This window comes from Mustelus asterias, chromosome 9, assembly GCF_964213995.1.
Source record: "Mustelus asterias chromosome 9, sMusAst1.hap1.1, whole genome shotgun sequence".
NCBI lineage: Eukaryota > Metazoa > Chordata > Chondrichthyes > Carcharhiniformes > Triakidae > Mustelus > Mustelus asterias.
Window position 1 is genome coordinate 47,804,348 of NC_135809.1, and position 17,660 is coordinate 47,822,007.

The window sequence follows — 17,660 nt, forward strand, 5'->3', positions numbered from 1 at the left end:
TCTGCCTTTCAACTCTAGGCCAGGTAACCCTATGATTATCCACATTTCAATGCTATGCTCCACTACAGAGCCAAATAACCAATTCTATAAGGAACTTGACACTGCTATCAGCAGAGACTGGTGGGCACAGGCCATAAGGCATGGCCTTCCTGCCTCAGACATCAGAGCCTGAGAAAGATAAATGAGAATGGACAGAGACTGCTTGAGCTTTGCTGCTACCATGATCTTTGTGTAACTAACACCTTCTTTTCCACAAGATATCCTGGAGACATCGAAGATCGGGGCACCAGTTAGGTACAATCATCACCAAACGTGAATCTCAGCACATGCAGCTACCATAGCACTGCCTGTGATATAGGTCACTTCCTGGTGTGCACTAGAGTGAGAATGCAACCCTTGAAGTTTGTTCATTCAAAGCAGAAACTCTGTCCTTGTATCACTATCAGACATCCGGCCAACCCAGATAAGAACCAACTCAATTGAAAATATGCTCTCCAGCATTCCAACACAGACTGCAGATATGAAATGAAACCTACTTCAACACACCATCTACATGATGCTTGACCGATTTGAAGCTAACAGCACTGTGATGGAACCTGTCATTAAAGCCAAGCGATGTGCTTTAATTACGAGAGAGATGTGTGACAAAACTCTGCGTGCAGCTTAAAGTCCAACAGTCAGCGAGGCAGTGTGCCAATGATCACGAGTCACAACTCTGCTTGGATAACCAGAAGCCCTTTGACACACAAAAGGGCAACATGTCCATCAGCACCACGGAAAACAAAGGCAAGGGTGTCATCTGTGACTGCAATAAACAGTTGGAGAGATGGCTGGAACATGCATTCTAAGAAGACAACTTCTCTGTCTCTGCTGGAGGGAGGGGACACTGCCCCAGGAACTGCATGATGCAGAGATTGTAACCCTGTACAAAAATAAGGGTGACCACAGCGATTGTAACAGATTTCCAGGCACTTCCTGCTGAGCACAGCAGATCCTGGCTGAACACATCTACCCTACATCCCATTGTGTTTTCAGAACTGGAAGATCTATCATGATCTTCTCAGTCTGGCAGTTGCAAGAGAAGTGCCGCGAACATCAACATTCTTTGGCATATTCTTCTCTTTGCTCCTGTCAAATTCGTTCAAATCATCTACAGAGGGCGTTCGACCTTTCTTGCCTAAGATCCAAGACAAAGGTGTTAGCCTAAAGTCTAAGTCTTCAGCAGAGAGTTGCTCTATACTAACAATGCCACACTAACATTCTGTATTGAGGAACACCTTCAATGACAATGGACAGACTCTTGAACTGTAAAGGAATTTGGTTTGACCATCAGCATTAGGAAGACAAATGAATGGGGGTGGCACGGTGGTTAGCACTGCTGCCTCACAGCACCAGGGACCTGTGACCACTAGTCACAACTCTGCTTGAGTAACCAGAAGTCCTTTGACACACAAAAAGGCAACACATCCATCAGCAATAAACAGCTCCATGGAAAACAAAGGTCTCGGGTCACTATGTGGAGTCTGCACATTCTCCCCGTGTCTGCATGGGTTTCCTCCGGGTGCTCCGGTTTCCTCCCCCAGTCCAAAGATGTGTGGGTTAGGTTGATTGGCCATGCTAAATTGACACTAGTGTCAGGGGATTAGCAGGGTGAACGTGTGCGGTTACCGGAATAGGGCATGGGTGAGATTGTGGTCGGTGCAGACTTGATGGACCAAATGACCTCCTTCTGCATTGTAGGGATTCTATAATTGAATGCCTTGGTCCAGGATATTGCCATACTGCCATGTAAGAGCATTGAGGCTGTTGGTAGTTTCACATATCTCGGCTCCATAATTATCAACAATCTGTCGCTTGATGTTGAAATCAGTCCGCACATCGAAAAGCTGCAGCTGTTATATCCAAGCTAAGTAATGTGGAACAACAGCAATCTGACTGAGAACATCCAGCAGTGAGTATGCCAAGCTTGTGTCCTCAGTGCACATCTCCAGAGTGGTGAAACCTGGAAAATATATACTAGCCAAGAGAAAAGGCTGAATCATTTCCACCTCCCAGATATTTCTTCGGCATCTCTTGACAGAATGAGGTCACCAACTCAGAGTTCTGGAGCATGCTAATTCCATCAGCATACACTCATTGCTACGCCAATGACTTAGTGTGGCATTGGCTTGGCCACATTCATCGGATGAGGGCTGTGTACCCAAAGACCTGCACAGTGAACCGACCACTGGGTCAAGACCTCCTGCATACCTATTCCTTTGCTAGGAGAATCCCTGCAAGCGAGATATGTAGTCAAAGGACATTGACACTGAAAACTGGGAGACAGTTGCTCATGGCTGTGACTGTTGAAAGATTGGTTGCTTATCTTGTTAAAGAAACACAGTTGACAGGCATTGTTTGCTTAAGGACTGATAACACATATAAAGAGAAACAGCTGGGATATTGTGTTGGTAATTAGGAGGCAGTGTTCTCTAATGCTGCATTCTGTGAATAAACCTACTAACAAGGAAAACATCTGTGTCCTGTTTCATACTTCGCCATCTGGCTGGGACCCATTGAACAATAAACTTTGGAGGCTGACTGTTTGGAAGGGCATTGGTACAGGTAAGCAGAAAGGAAAAGCTCAACTGGCCAACAAGAGGACCTAGAGAAAACAGAGGCCAGTGAATCTTGTGCCTTCTCAGGCCACTGTCTTCATCAGAAGGCGAATGCAATAGAGATAGCCATGACAGAGTGTAGCTCCATAGCCACTCCAGGTGATACTTAAAAGAGTTGACCACAATAATGCAAATAATCTTCCTGCTGCCACCATGTTATACCTGACATACTAATTGTAAATCTATGCTGCTTCTGTCAAATCAGGGAAGTGCTCAGTCACTCTGTCCTTATTTATAGATTCCAACAACCTCTCCATAACAGGTATTAGCTTAACAACTTGATAAATCTGGGTTTCTCTTATATATTAACGTCAGTGACTTTTAGCCATTGATTCGTTATTTGTTTCCCTGGAACGTCTATTCTGAAGATCAACACAGAATGGTTGTTCAGCGAGTCTAACTGTTCACCAAGTCTGCTATTTCCTGGCTTATATTTGCAGCATTACCTGAGAGCGTTCCAGATTTTCATTACTCTTTGGGCCTGATTTTGCCATCAAGTTGTGCCCGTTTTTGGGCACAACTTGGTAAAGTCAGATGGCCCTCTGGTAGGGGGGGGGGTGGAGAGAGGCAGGTCAGATCGCTCTCTGGTGGTGGGGGGGAAGGAGGGAGGTGGGTCAGATGGCTCTCTGGTAGGGGAGAGGAGGGAGGCGGGTCAGATGGCTCCCTGGTTGGGGTGGCAGGGGGGGTCTGCTGCCACTCTGCGTGTGATCGGTGGGGGCGAAGGGGGCAGGGGGCCACGATTGGTCTGGATAGTGGGGGGGTGGGGGATAAGGGTTATGTTGTGGGGGCAGGGCAATGTCTGTGAGGGCCAGGGGGAGGCATTATCCGACCTGCGAGCAATGTGGTAGGGGAGCATTTTTCTATTTTTTTTTAACCACGCATGCACAGTTGAATGAGCCGATCGGAGCTACAGCGTTTCGGATGTGATAAGTCCCGCCCACAGGCTTCTGCAGCACGATTCAGAATCGCTGCTATTTCTTCAGACAGTGTGTATGGGAAAGTCGGATCTGAAACACTCCTAGATACAAGTCCGCTCACAGCACTTAGAATCAAAATGGTAATATCGGGCCCTTTGTGTGAAGAAATATTTTCTGACAAAGCCCCTGAATGACCCAGCTCTAAGTGTCTGCTGATGCCCTCTTTCCTGGATTTCCTCAAAAGAAATAATAGGATAAAAGCAAATTACTGCAGATGCTGGAATCAGAAACAAAAACAGAAAATGCTAGAAAACCTCAGCAGGTCTGACAACATCTGTGGCAAGAGAATAGACTTAATGTTTCAAGTCTGGTTGACTCTTTGTCAGAGAAATAATCGTCTCTATCTACCTTCTCAAATCCTTTGATCATTTTGAACAAGCCTATTAGATCAACCATTCATCTTCAAATCTTGAAGGAAAATAGTCCGAACTATGCAACATGGCTCCAGTTAATGAGTGAGGTGGACTCTGGGTATAAGAGTAAGGAAGTCAGAATGGGCCTATATTCTCTGAAGTTTAGAAGGATGTCAGGTATTCTCACTGAAACGTAATGCATTCTGAGAAGTCTTGACAGGATAGATGCCAAGAGGCTGTTTCATCTGGAAAGAGAGTCTAGAACTCTGGGCCATAGTCTCAGGAGAAGGCGTTGACCTGAGGACTGAGGTGAGGAGAAACATCTTCACTCAAAAGGGTTGTGAATGTTTGGAATTGACAAACCCAAAAGACTGTTTCATTCATGAGTATATTCAAACTGAGAATTATATATTTCTGGGCACCTAAGAAATTAAGTGATATGGTGAATAGGTCGGAAAGTGGGTTGTTGTAGAAGCTCTGCTACTGTTTGAACCTTTAGGTTGTAGTTCAGTAAAGGAGACATGAGCTCTGCTTTTTCATAAACTACCTTTATTTCTTTGATCCAACTGCTCTTACATTTCTCCATCAACACCCAGTGCCACCAGTACCCCTTTGTATATCAGTGACTTCTATTGAATAATTGACATCAAATTAGGACTTAATTGGAAGGTCTGTTAACCCATTCCGAACAGCTATCATTCTACTCCTGCTCTCATTTCTTACATTCTTTGCCCGGGTTTCATGCAATGATGCCATAATATTCACTACTCTGTGTACAATGATGCAAACTGTTGCAGAGAATGCCGATGGGTAGGCGTTTGTACATCATTTCGTTAACAAGTACATGTTGATGGCGCAGACATCTACAATTTAATTAGGATCTAAAAAAAACCTGTCGCTTTACTGCTAATGTCCTAATTCCACCTACAGCTTGTTTCTGACCTTCACTTCAGAATAAAATACAGAAAGATTTCTAGTTTGTCACAGATTATTACTTCAAAATAAATCATGAAAGTAGTATCGGAGGATGCAAATGGGATTGAGTAAGCAATACATTTAGAAGGGCTAGCATGAAAAAGTCATTACTGAAAGGATGATGAATATTTGTAATAATCTACCAAGAGAGGCATCTTGATTAAAGTTCTTCAAAATACAATTAGATGTCAATTAGGAAGAGTTAATAAGAGATAGTATTTGATGGACTGAAAGGGCTTTTCCAATTTCTCATTTTTCTTCATCTTCAAACTTTGTCTGGCAATCCTATTCACTGGGGTCAGTACAGTTTTGTCAAGCAACTAATACTATGCACAATTCAGGCCAATTTTGGCAATCTATTTAAACAGTCTCCCATGTTTACTGGCTACCCATCAATCTACTCCAGGAACAGTCGGCTGTCTGGCGACTAACCCTTATATATGTTCCTGCTGTTCCACACGTTCTCTCTTGATGAATTACAATTCACATCTTCCAGCTTGAATTTTTTTATAATATTAATTTGTGGGATGTGGGTGTGGCTAGCTAGACCAGCATTTATTGCACATTCCTAATTACCCTTGAGAAGGTGGCAGTGAGCTGCCTTTTTGAACCGCTGAAGTCCATGTGTTGTAGGAATACCCATAGAAAGGGAGGGAGTTCCAGGGTTTTGGCACAGCGACAGTGAAGGAACAGCAATATATTTCCAAGTGAGGATGGAATCTGACTTGAGGGGAACTTGTAGGTGGTGGTGTTCCCATGCCTCTGCTGCTTTTGTCTTTCTAGGTGATAGAGGTCACGGTTTGAAAGGTGCTGTTGAAGGAGACTCGGTGAGTTCCTGCTGTGCATCTTGTAGATGATACACATTCCTGCAACTGCGCATAGGTGGTTGAGGGATTGAATGTTTATTATAATGATGGGGTGCCAATCAAAAGCAGGCTGCTCTGTCCTGGATGGTGTCGAGCTACTTGAGTGTTATTGGAGTTGCACTCATCCAGGCAAGTGGAAAGTATTCCATCACACTCCTGACTTGTGCCTTGTAAATGGTGGGGAGGTTCTGGGAGTCAGGAAGTTACTCCCCACAGAATTACACTCCGACATGATCTTGTTGCCACAGCATTAATATGGCTAGTCCAGTTTCTGGTCAATGGTAACCCCCAAGATGTTGGTAGTGGGGGATTCAACAATGGCAATGTTATTGAATGTCACAGAGAGATGGTTAGATTCTCTCTGGTTGGAGATGGTCATTGCCTGGCACTTGTGTGGTGCAAATGTTACTTGCCACGTGTCAGCCCAAACCGGAATAATGTCCAGGTCTTGCTGCATATGAACATGGGCTACTTCAGTGTCTGAGGAGTCGTGAATGGTGCTGAACATTGTGCAGTCATTGGTGAGAATCATGACTTCTGACCTTATGATGGAGGGAAGGTGATTGATCAAACAGTTGAAGATGGTTGGGTCTAGGACACTACCCTGAGGAATTTGAATGGAGCAATCTGAATTTTTCCATTCTTACCTTGTATCTCAGGGTGCCCCGTAACAAAGTACGAGCTGATTGGATCCCATATGACGTGGCGTAATTGAGGCTGTCTCTATTTGGTATACCCTCCAGGTTGAATCCTGGAAAGAAAGGCATCGGACTGGCATTGTCAAGAACAGCGCCTCCAGCTGGGATATCAATAACCTGCAGAGTAAGCATATTGATACAACATAAAGTATAGAAGCACAAAGTTTATACTGACAAACATATGGATTTCCATGTGAACACTCTGACCGGATCTTTTACTGCAGAACGGAAATCTCCGTTGGCCACGGACGTGGGTTTCCTCCGGGCGCTCCGGTTTCCTCCCACAGTCCAAAGATGTGCAGGTTAGGTTGATTGGCCATGCTAAAATTGCCCTTAGTGTCCTGGGATGCGTAGATTAGAGGGATTAGTGGGTAAATATGTAGGGATATGGGGGTAGGGCCTGGGTGGGATTGTGGTCGGTGCAGACTCGATGGGCCGAATGGCCTCTTTCTGCGCTGTAGGGTTTCTAAGATTCTAACATTTCATTTGCAAGTTTATAATTTTGCTGGACATTTCAAACAAAGAAAAAAGAATCAGAAAAGAAGAGGTGGTTCACTCAACTAATACATGGGATGGGGAGATTATCTTATGGGCAAAGATTGGACAGGCTGGGCCTGTATCCATTTGGAGTTTAGAAAAATGAAAGGTGATCTTATTGAAACATGTAAGATATTGAGGGGACTTGACAGGGTGAATGCTGAAAGGATGTTTTCCCTTCGGGGAGAGACTACAACTCAGGAACACAGTTTAAAAATAAAGGGTCTCCCATTTAAGATGGAGATAGAAGAAACTTTTGTTTCTGAGGATCATGAATCTTTGGAACTCTCTTCTGCAGAGAGCAGTGGAGGCAGGGTTAATGAATATTTTTAGGGCAGAGGTAGATAGATTCTTGACCACCAAGGGAGTCAAAAGTTATCGGTAGTAGACAGCAATGTGAAGTTGAGGCCACAATCAAATCAGCCCAGATCTCTGAATGACGAAGTAGGCTCAAGAGGGCGAATGGCCTACTCTGCTCCTAATTTGTTTGCTTGTTTAAAGGGAGTTTTAAAAATCATTCATAAGGTTGCTATAGATCATGAGCAGGCAAACTGTTATCCAATGTTCAACAATAGGTGCAAGCCACACACAATGTTAAATTACACAATGCCACTCCTTAACTCGAGGTGTATATCACACTCAAATTCTCCCCATCATTTTAATTTATGTTCTATTTTCATTGAGGCTAATTGTTCCATTTTGAATAGAATTTTCCTGCAAGTGGACAACATGTACCCGAGTATTTCAAAGACAACGATCTTACCAAAAAAAAAATTCGAGGTGCCAAACGAGTGTGAAAATGGGAGAGAATCACACCCATTTTTTGGGCAAGCTCCCAGTCACAATCGTATGACGCCTGGTTAAAAATAAAGGAGCCACAATGTGATTCTTGTCAGTAGGAGAGGCACGGGGCCTAATCTCACCAGGAAGCTGGCTGCTGAGCTCAAGGTATGCCATTGCACAGGTGCCCCAATCTCCCAGTACACAGTGTACAAAGTGTACTAGAAGATTTGTCACTCCTCCACCATCCCCTCCAGACATTGCCCCCCCAGCCAATCGCTGTCCCGGGCATCGACCCCCCCCCCCACTCCCGGCCAATTGCCACCCCAATCACCCCCTCCAGTGCAGAGTTGCCTCCTTCCCTACCCTTGTCATGGCCCTTCCCCCCTCAGGCTCCACCCCCATCAGGCCCCACGCCATTATGGCCCTGTCCTATATGGCCCCGCCCCCCTTTGCACTGCTCAGTGGGCATGTCAGGGTATTCACTGGGCAACGCCAGGGTTGCAGCCTGGCAATACCAGGCTGGTACGGCCTAAGAAGTACTGCCCGGCCTGGCCCTGCCACTGACCAGCCAGGGGGTTTTCATGGCCTCCAGTCCCACTGGCGAGGCCATTATGTCTGCCACCCATTTGTGGGGACCATACATGATCCTCGCCTATGTGGACCTTGACCGACGAGGAGGTAAGTTCACGTGAGCCTGGATGATAGCATCCGGGACTCACTAATTATATTTAAATTAGGTTTTGAATATTGGAATTGGCCAGTTTTGCCGGCAGAACAGTGCCGGTAACACTGCGAAAGGTGGCAAACCAGACAGGACCCGATTTTTCACTTCTCGCCCGATTTTACCGGCTCACCATGCCGATCGACTGGCATGATGAGCTGGTCAGATCATCCCCAATGTATACATATGTTATAATCATGCTAAAAACCTTAAGGCATAGGAGCAGAAATAGGCCATTTGGCTCACCGAGTCTGCTCCTCCATTCAATGAGATCATGACTGATCTGATGTGATAATGATCAACTCCACTTTCTCACCTTATCCCCATAACCCCTGATTCTCTTTTTGTGTTTGCTTGTGTTTTACCACATTTATGATGCTGTGACCAAAATGGAGCTGTGTTTTGTCCGCATTTCCCTATGGTGACCATTGCTCAAGACTTCCTGTGGGGGCATGGTCTACATATCCATGAAATTGCCTGTGAACCCCACAGGTCAATTAGAGGGTAATTGCGGCAACTTGTATAAATCATAGGCCAATGAGTAGGTCCCGATAGTTTGTTTAAACTCCAAGTTGGAAAACTCTGTGTAAAATGACTGCCTTTCCTTTGGAAAAAAAAATTGTTACAGAAAAAGTGTGATGCCAGATCTTAAATGTTTGGTAACTGATGAGCTGCTAAAGAACAAATACTATTCCTGGGTTCTTTCTGATGCTGTTCATGATCGTTTTTGCATTAATCATTGAAAAGACACTGAAAGAAGATAGGAAGATAAGACTCAGTAAAAATAAATTAAAACTGAACAACATTTTACCTTTCCATCCTTCAAGTACATGGCTGGACGGATTGTATTTATCAGAGCTCCAGAGGGACTCCAGCTGAACTTGTACCCCAGAGGGTTATCTGAACATTCAGGGGCGGGGAGACCTCCGCAGAAAGAGACAAAAGACTCTATCTAAAGAACGGGGGAAAAAAACAGCAACATAAATCATGGTCCAACAAAACCAATGCACATTTCAGTTTTGAAACTGCTTACACTGTAAAATGTGCCTTGCGCCCAGCATAGATGACTTTCAATAAAATCTGTCTAATCACACATCTCGTCAAAGCAATTGTTTCCAACCTTTCAGCCCCACCCAATCTGAAGCAGTTCCCTGACCCCAAATCTAACAATGCACATTGCAAGGGGCAATGAATAACGTTCCCATCAAATTTCTAATTTATTTCACTACCACTGCACTTCCATTATTGTGCTCATTTAAAAGTCTCATCATATTTCCCTTTTCATAGAATCCTACAGTGCAGAAGGAGCCCATTCGGTCCATCGAATCTGCATCGACCACAATCCCACCTAAGCCCTATCCCCATAACCCCATGCATTTAGCAGAGCTAGTCCCCCTGACACTAAGGGGCAATTTTAGCATGGCCAATCCACCTAACCCGCACAGCTTGGATCTATATTTCCTTTTAGACCAGATCTATCTTAATTTTTGCTTGGATACTTAAAACTAATCAATGGAACTGGAATTTCAATTCTCTGGCTGAACTATTCCAAACATAAATGAGATGACAATTCGTTGTGGAGACAACTTGCTCCATCCACAATGAATAGTGGAGATACTAGCACTCACTGTTGCACCTTGCTCTTTCGCCTCATCAATACGTTTCATCGCCAGCATGTGGTCAATCCCCGGATCCAGACCAACCTCATTTAAGATAGTAATCCCAGCATCCAGTGCACTAAACAAGATAGGGTGGACGAGTGATGAGAAAAATGTCCAAAAATACATCAGCAACACTTTCATATTTTACTGAAAGTAATACGGAAAGAGCTCACCAAAAACAAGCAAGCACTGAACAACATCTGGTCATTTATTGACATGGCAAGCAGTTAACATGAGCATTTCATTGCTATTTTTGTTACATTACAGTGGCTGAATTTCCTTCTCCCCGATGAAGGTAAAAGGTGTCATCAATTGTAATCAATACTTGGGTTAATACATCATTCAGAGTTTTGTGTAGGTATCTAATTATTCTGTTGGTATCTAATTATTCTGTCATGTTGGTGGTGAGGGGGAATAATGGTTATACAAAAAGAAATGTTTCCCTGCAATGATGTTTGTTATGGCGCTATAAAAGTGCAGCAATGTCCAGCACAGATGTTGCTTCCCACATGTAATCACTGTCACGCAGTGCTGCTTTTCAAATGGGATATTTTTAATTGCATAAAATTACAAATGATTTTCTTTAAGACAAATGTCCCACCTGAAATCTAGTTACCATATTAGAAACTCATGCAAACATGATTATGCAGAAGATTGCACAGAAAGGGGGGGGGGGGGCATGGACTGAGGAGCGAGATGGATGAGGAGGAGGCCAAGACAGCTCTCTATGTGGGATGTGAAGTGGAATTTCTGAGCTGAGCGTGAGTTAGGCTTTTGCATAAACCATTAATGTGCATGAAAGTCCATGTTTGGGTAATGAATTCAGGTTTATTAACTGTTCATACTCTGATACATACATAACATAATATCAAGTCAGTACAAATTAGGGTGGAAATGTTAGGAAAACAAAGATAGTTTGAAGGGATCTATGATTTTGATTTGATTTGATTTATTATTGTCACATGTATTAGTATACGGTGAAAAGTATTGTTTCTTGCACGCTATACAGACAAAGCATACCGTTCATAGAGAAGGAAACGGGCGAGTGCAGAATGTAGTGTTACAGTCATAGCTAGGGTGTAGAGAAAGATCAACTTAATACAAGGTAGGTCCATTCAAAAGACTGATGGCAGCAGGGAAGAAGCTGTTCTTGAGTCGGTTGGTACATGACCTCAGACTTTTTTATCTTTTTTCTGACGGAAGAAGATGGAAGAAAGAATGTCCGGGCTGCGTGGAGTCCTTAATTATGCTGGCTGTTTTGCCAAGGAAGCGGGAAGTGTAGACGGAGTCCATGGATGGGAGGCTGGTTTGCATGATGGATTGGGCTACATTCATGACCTTTTGTAGTTTCTTGTGGTCTTGGGCAGAGCAGGAGCCATACCAAGCTGTGATACAACCAGAAAGAATGCTTTCTTTGGTGCATCTGTAAAAGTTGGTGAGAGTCGTAGCTGACATGCCAAATTTCCTAGTCTCCTGACGAAGTGGAGGCATTGGTGGGCTTTCTTAACTATAGTGTCAGCATGGGGGGGACCAGGGCAGGTTGTTGGTGATCCGGACACCTAAAAACTTGAAGCTCTCGACCCTTTCTACCTCGTCCCCATTGATATAGACAGGGGCAAGTTCTCCAGTATGCTTCCTGAAGTCAATGACAATCTCCTTCGTTTTGTTGATATTGAGGGAGAGATTATTGTCCAACTATATTTGTGTTGGCACACATTAGAAATAGGGTATAGTTTTAAGTGTGTTTAATTTAATGTTTCTGTGCCTGGAAGGATAAAACCTGCAATTAGATTCATGCTGACAAAGGTGTTTGTATGTGTGGGGGTTTGTTTCAATTCTAACTGTGATTCTATTGTGCTTACAGAGAATTATGGCATGAAGAGTAAATAGTCATAGCAGTGGTTTTTTAGTAACTGCAGACCATTGTAAGATCGAAAGGCTTTTAAGTTTTAGTTTTAGCTGGATATACTGCAATTGAAGACAGGACACTAGGGAGTGAACATCTCTCAACTCCGTCTGGAGAAGCTGGACAGGACAAGAGGGTTGCAAAGATGCAAGGTTCCTAAAGTACCAGTTACTGTCCAGATAACCAAGGAATTGGGACAGAAAGGATGTCTTAAAATGACTGGAATTTGATGAAGGAGCAGCGCTCCGAAAGCTAGTGGCTTGTGCTACCAAATAAACCTGTTGGACTTTAACCTGGTGTTGTGAGACTTCTTACTGGAATTAAAAGAACAGAAACCAAGGGATTGGTCAGAAGAAATCAAGGAAGAGTAAGTAAAGGGTTCTGAGTTAAAGAGATAATTGCAGTAACCAGATTTAAAGACATCAGAGGTAAATCAGATGTCTGATGCCATTCTAATAAGAGCCTGGGAATTGAGAGTTAAAGCAATTATGAACAGTTGTACAGCAGTCTAAACAAAGAAATCCTAAAGGGGGTGGTGTAAATCCTGGACTGAATTTTCTGTTAAAACTTGAGCAGAAACTTTGTTTAAAAGTGTCATTTGGAAAACCTGGATTTGATTTTGGAATGCAAACCACTAAGGAAAAGCATTTGTATGAGAGAAGATTTTATGGCGTGCTTTTGGGAATGGAGTTTGGAAACTCTCGTGTGACAATCATCTGGGAGGGGATTCGAAGGAGAAATCCAGACACTAACTTGGGTTCAGAGCGGAGTGTGTGTATTTGACCACAGTCATCTTGCGTGCTTGAAAAGGACTTTATGGGTGGGAATTTATGGCCTCATTCAAGCAAGACTGGAAATTCTCAGAGGTCAACGGACATTTCTGCTGTGCACCACTCGCCCGCTCCGATTCCGGGACAGGCGAGGTGGTAGAGTTCTGGCGTATGTGTTAATGAGATCATTGTAGCTTAAGATGTGCTTTGTAACCCATCTGTGTGTAATTGTTAAGCTAAGGGGGGAGTAAAGGCGTATTGTATCACAATCCAATTATTTCATATTTAATAATTTGTTTCTTGCTGTTAAAATTAATTAGTGGTCCTGTGACTCTGTTCCTCCACATTTTATTTAAAAAAAGCATAAGATACGGTGTTTTGAGCCAGGATTCCATTCTGGAATTTTCCCGTCCGGTTATAACACCAACTGGGACCTTAATAGAAGAGAAAGTAAAATTGTCCTATTGCACTTTTTAAGGACTTATTAGATAATGCACTTGTTACACTGTAACTAATAGAAAAATGAGAGACACTGGCCAGGTCTCAAGGTCAATGCTGAACTGGTTGAAACCCATTTATGAGATCTTCCATTATTCCTCCTCAATGAAGCAGATGTGAAACTTGTCTAGCGCACCACGGATCATCATTATTTCAATTAGTTTATTCACAGTTTTGTGGGCGATTGTTTAAAAGGAGTAAATACATGAAATTTAGTGCAACGAAAAATGAAATATTAAGACAAGCTAAATTTGCATCCAACAGGAATTGAAATAAACACCAAAGTCCGGATTTATGTGCAGCCATGGACTTGTTAATGATTACCCAATTACTAGCGTATATGACAAATGTTCATATTTCACTCGGGTGTCAAGGTTTCAGATGCAGCGACCACTTGTTACCATTTGTGGGGAAAAATCAGCACTGCTTTTGGTTTCTACCCGACACTGATCGAATGTCACTGCACTTCCTGCTGGTGGGAATTATTACTATCATTTGATTTGATTTGATTTATTATTGTCACATGTGAAAAGTATTGTTTCTTGCGTGCTCTGCAGACAGAGCATACCGTTCATAGATTATTACAAAACATCAGGAAATGCTGCCCATTGCCTGCAACAACTTCCAGTCCCCTTGGGTAGCAGCCTCATGGTGCCTTGTGGCTTGGAGCCACAATGATCAGTGCTTGGGTTCAGAAGCCAGAGATGGGAAGGGGTGAGAATGTCTGCACAGATTGGGGAAGGGAGGAGTGGGCAAGTGTGCCCAGCTTGAACAAAGTGGTAGGGGAGGGTAGGGGGGAGGTGGGGGTGGCATTTAGGATGGACTGGGGCGAGGCAGAATGCCTAACATGCCAGAATGAATGAGACAGCATAGGGGGAATAGAGTACCAGAATCAACTGGAGAAGGGGAGGAGCACCAAATCTGTTTGCAAAAACCCACAATTTCTCTGCAAGAAATGGCAAAATCATTGCAGATTTTCCTAATCTTGCGCTATACAAGAGATGAAATGCTGTGTATGCCTGCAGCTAAATAATGACAAGCCCGTATCTTACTGCACTCGAGAGTAATTACATGTCATAGTTGGGACTGTTTTTGAGCTGTCAGTTTTTTAAGCCGTTCATTAGTTTGCTTCGGTTTTAGTTAGCTCATCAGTGAACACCTCCTTCGATCACCACGTTTCTGTCATCTTCTACATACAGAGGTTTAGGGAAGTTATAGAATTTGATAGGACAGAAAGAACCCATGAGGCCCTCTGTGTTTGTGTGGCTTCTCTAAAGGTGTTGCTCAACTAGGCCAGAACTTTATCTGCACTGAATATAATTGGCCAAAAAGCTGGGGCAATGCTGCCTCTGGGCAATGGGACCTCGGCCACATTTTTCAACTGTCCAGCAACTCAGTAGTTGACATCTGGGCTCCCATGCCATTAGCTGCGGCAGAGCAGAGGGCTGACATTTCAGCAGCCTCGGCAGCACCAAGTGAAACAGTGGTCACTGGTCTACGGCACCTGGAAGTAGTGTACATCATGGGAGCAGGCTGTCCTCCAAATCAAGTAAGTGGGTTTCAGGGACACCATGGAGAGCCAGGCAGGCAGACTGAAGTGAGTGGAGGAAGGGAAGGGCAGAGGGCGGGGTGGGGTGTCACTGGGATAGTTATTGACACCGGAGGGCCCCTCAGTGCCTAAATAGAGGGGGGGGGGGGGGGGGGGGGGGGCGGGGCATCCTGCTTTTTCCTACTGTTAGTAAAATGTCCTGGTAGCAAAAAGATGACAATCACTCCACTGCAATCTCCCTGCAATCTGCCCTTGCCATTTTATGCCATCCATCCCACCCCTCTCCTCCCAGCCATCTCTAGAAGGCCACCCCCAGTCTCAAATCTCTGCCCTTGGCCCTTAAGTACTTTCATTTTAAAATCTATGGTGGATTTGTGCCCATTATTGATCCTGGTACAGAATTCCACGTCCCTTCAAGCAGCAATCATAACCTCTCCACTTGTTGGCTTAGTAATAAATTTACACCCTCTGCTTACTGCCACATTGACCTGTACAAAATGTTCCTCCCAATTTACTTCCAGAAATTCTTTCATAACTCTGAACGCTCGGGGCTTTACAAAGGAAAAAGTATTGTTTTCAAATGTATTTTCAGGTCAATACGGTTGATAAATATTAGACTAAATAAATCCAGCTGAAAGTTCAATGACAGAGGGCTTCCAAAGATGAGAGGGACGGAAAGGCTAGAATTCCACATTCAGCAACCTTAGGATAAGGGGTAGCAAATTTAAAACAGAGTGGAGGAGAAACTACTTCGCCCAAAGAGTTGTGAATCTGTGGAATTCGCTACCCCAAAGTGTAGTGGATGCTGGGACAGTGAGTAAATTTAAGGAGGAGTTAGACAGATTTTTAATTGGCAATGGGTTGAAGGGTTATGGGGAGAAAGCAGGAAAATGGGGATGAGGAGCATATCAGCCATGATTGAATGGCGGAATGGACTCGATGGGCCGAATGGCCTAATTCTGTTCCTGTATCTTATGAACTTATGAATTTATGAACCAACCTCTGATGCAGTTCTTTCATTTCAGGAGTCTGGTAGCTTGCTGTCACCATGTTCACCTTTTGTTTGATGCATTCCTTCATCACCGTGAGATGAAAAACGCCAGGTAACAAACTAAATGGGGGAGAAAAATCATAAAGATTGCGTCAGAACTCCAATAGATAGGCAGTGTAGGACTGTGACAGGTGAAGGGTGAGAGGAATCTGTAATGTACAGGCTGGGCCTGTGACACAACAGTGTGGGCTGATGACACACAATGCAGGCTGGTGATGGTAATGAGGGGCGGGAATTTCCGGTTGAGCTCGCTCCAAGACCGGAAATTCCCGCCCGAGGTCAATGAGCTCGGTCCAATGACCCATGGTCTGCTGAATTTTATATCCTGCCTGCTATGATTCCCGTGGCGGGCGGGACAGGAAAGTTCCACTCAAGGTGTGGGGAACCTGCAACAAGAAAGCCCAGGCCTGTAACAGGCAATGCAGACCTGTGCTTCCTTAAATTTAGAAACTTGCGTTATAGGGTGGCACAGTGGCACAGTGGTTAGCACTGTGCCTCACAGTGCCAGGGACCCGGGTTCAGTTCCCAACTTGGGTGACTGTCTGTGTGGAGTTTGCACATTCTCCCTGTGTCTGCATGGGTTTCCTCCGGGTGCTCCAGTTTCCTCCCACAGTCTGAAAGACATGCAGGTTAGGTGCATTGGCCACGTTAAATTCTCCCTCAGTGTACCCGAACAGGCGCTGGAGTGTGGCAGCTGGGGAATTTTCACAGTAACATCATTGCAGTGTTAATGTAAGCCTACTTGTGACTAATAAATAAATAAACTAATTATCTAGGCTAAGACAATTGACAATAGTGTGCACAATTTTCAGTTAAGCAAAAGCTATATAACAAAATCATCCACACATGTAGCCCTTCTCCACTACAAGGCATTATCCCAAAGTCAACATTATTGAAAGATCCTATTGAGGTGCTCTCTCTCAAGAAGGAACTCTACATCTGTTCAGTGCTCTCCCCTTTAAACTCTCAAGAAATAATCAGGAACTCATCCAAACTGGACAGAATCATCATCATCTGTAGCTTCCTATTGCTCCATGGCATTGTTCAGCAAAGAAAACTAATATACTGCACCAAAAAGTCTTAAACAAATTCCTAAAGAAAATAAAACTCCACCTTCTAGAGGACAACGTTTAATGCACAAATGTACTCAGCAAGTTGAAGTAAAGATATGAATGAAGACATTTCCATTGGTGAGACTGTGGAAACTATATAATACAGAAAACTGGACAACATCAAGAAGAGCAGACAATGGCTGGATGCTAATGAGATGTGGATGCTGAGATGGAGTTGTTGAGGAATGGGAAAGGACAAAAATCAGGAACTAGCACATCAGGGGCTTAGCAAAGACTATAAAACACGGGAGCAGGAGTAGTCCATTTTGGTCCATTGAATCCATTCTGCCATTCAATGAGATCATCAATATGATAATCCTCAATTTCACTTTTCCACCTTATACCCATAATGTTTGATTCCCTTACTGATTAAAAATCTGTCTATCTCAGCCTTGAAAATACTCAATGACCCAGCCTCTACAGCACTCTGCGGTAAAGAATTCCACATGTTCACTATCGTCTGAGAGAAGAAATTCCTCCTCATCTCTGTCTTAAATGGGTGACTCCTTACTCTTAGATTATGCTCTCTGGTCCTAAACTCTTCCC

General features: G+C 43.8%; 1 protein-coding gene across 6 annotated transcripts in view; it reads right to left on the reverse strand.

The window, feature by feature from the left end:
* aass (aminoadipate-semialdehyde synthase) overlaps positions 1-17,660 on the reverse strand; it is a 97,539-nt gene that overhangs the window by 22,499 nt on the left and 57,380 nt on the right. For all 6 annotated transcript variants that reach the window (XM_078220137.1, XM_078220136.1, XM_078220142.1 and 3 more), the window contains 4 exons: positions 15,952-16,062; positions 10,196-10,304; positions 9,379-9,519; positions 6,476-6,643 (listed from right to left, as the gene is read on the reverse strand). In XM_078220137.1, the coding sequence (XP_078076263.1) occupies positions 6,476-6,643; positions 9,379-9,519; positions 10,196-10,304; positions 15,952-16,062 (529 nt within the window). The remainder of the gene's footprint in view (positions 1-6,475; positions 6,644-9,378; positions 9,520-10,195; positions 10,305-15,951; positions 16,063-17,660) is intronic.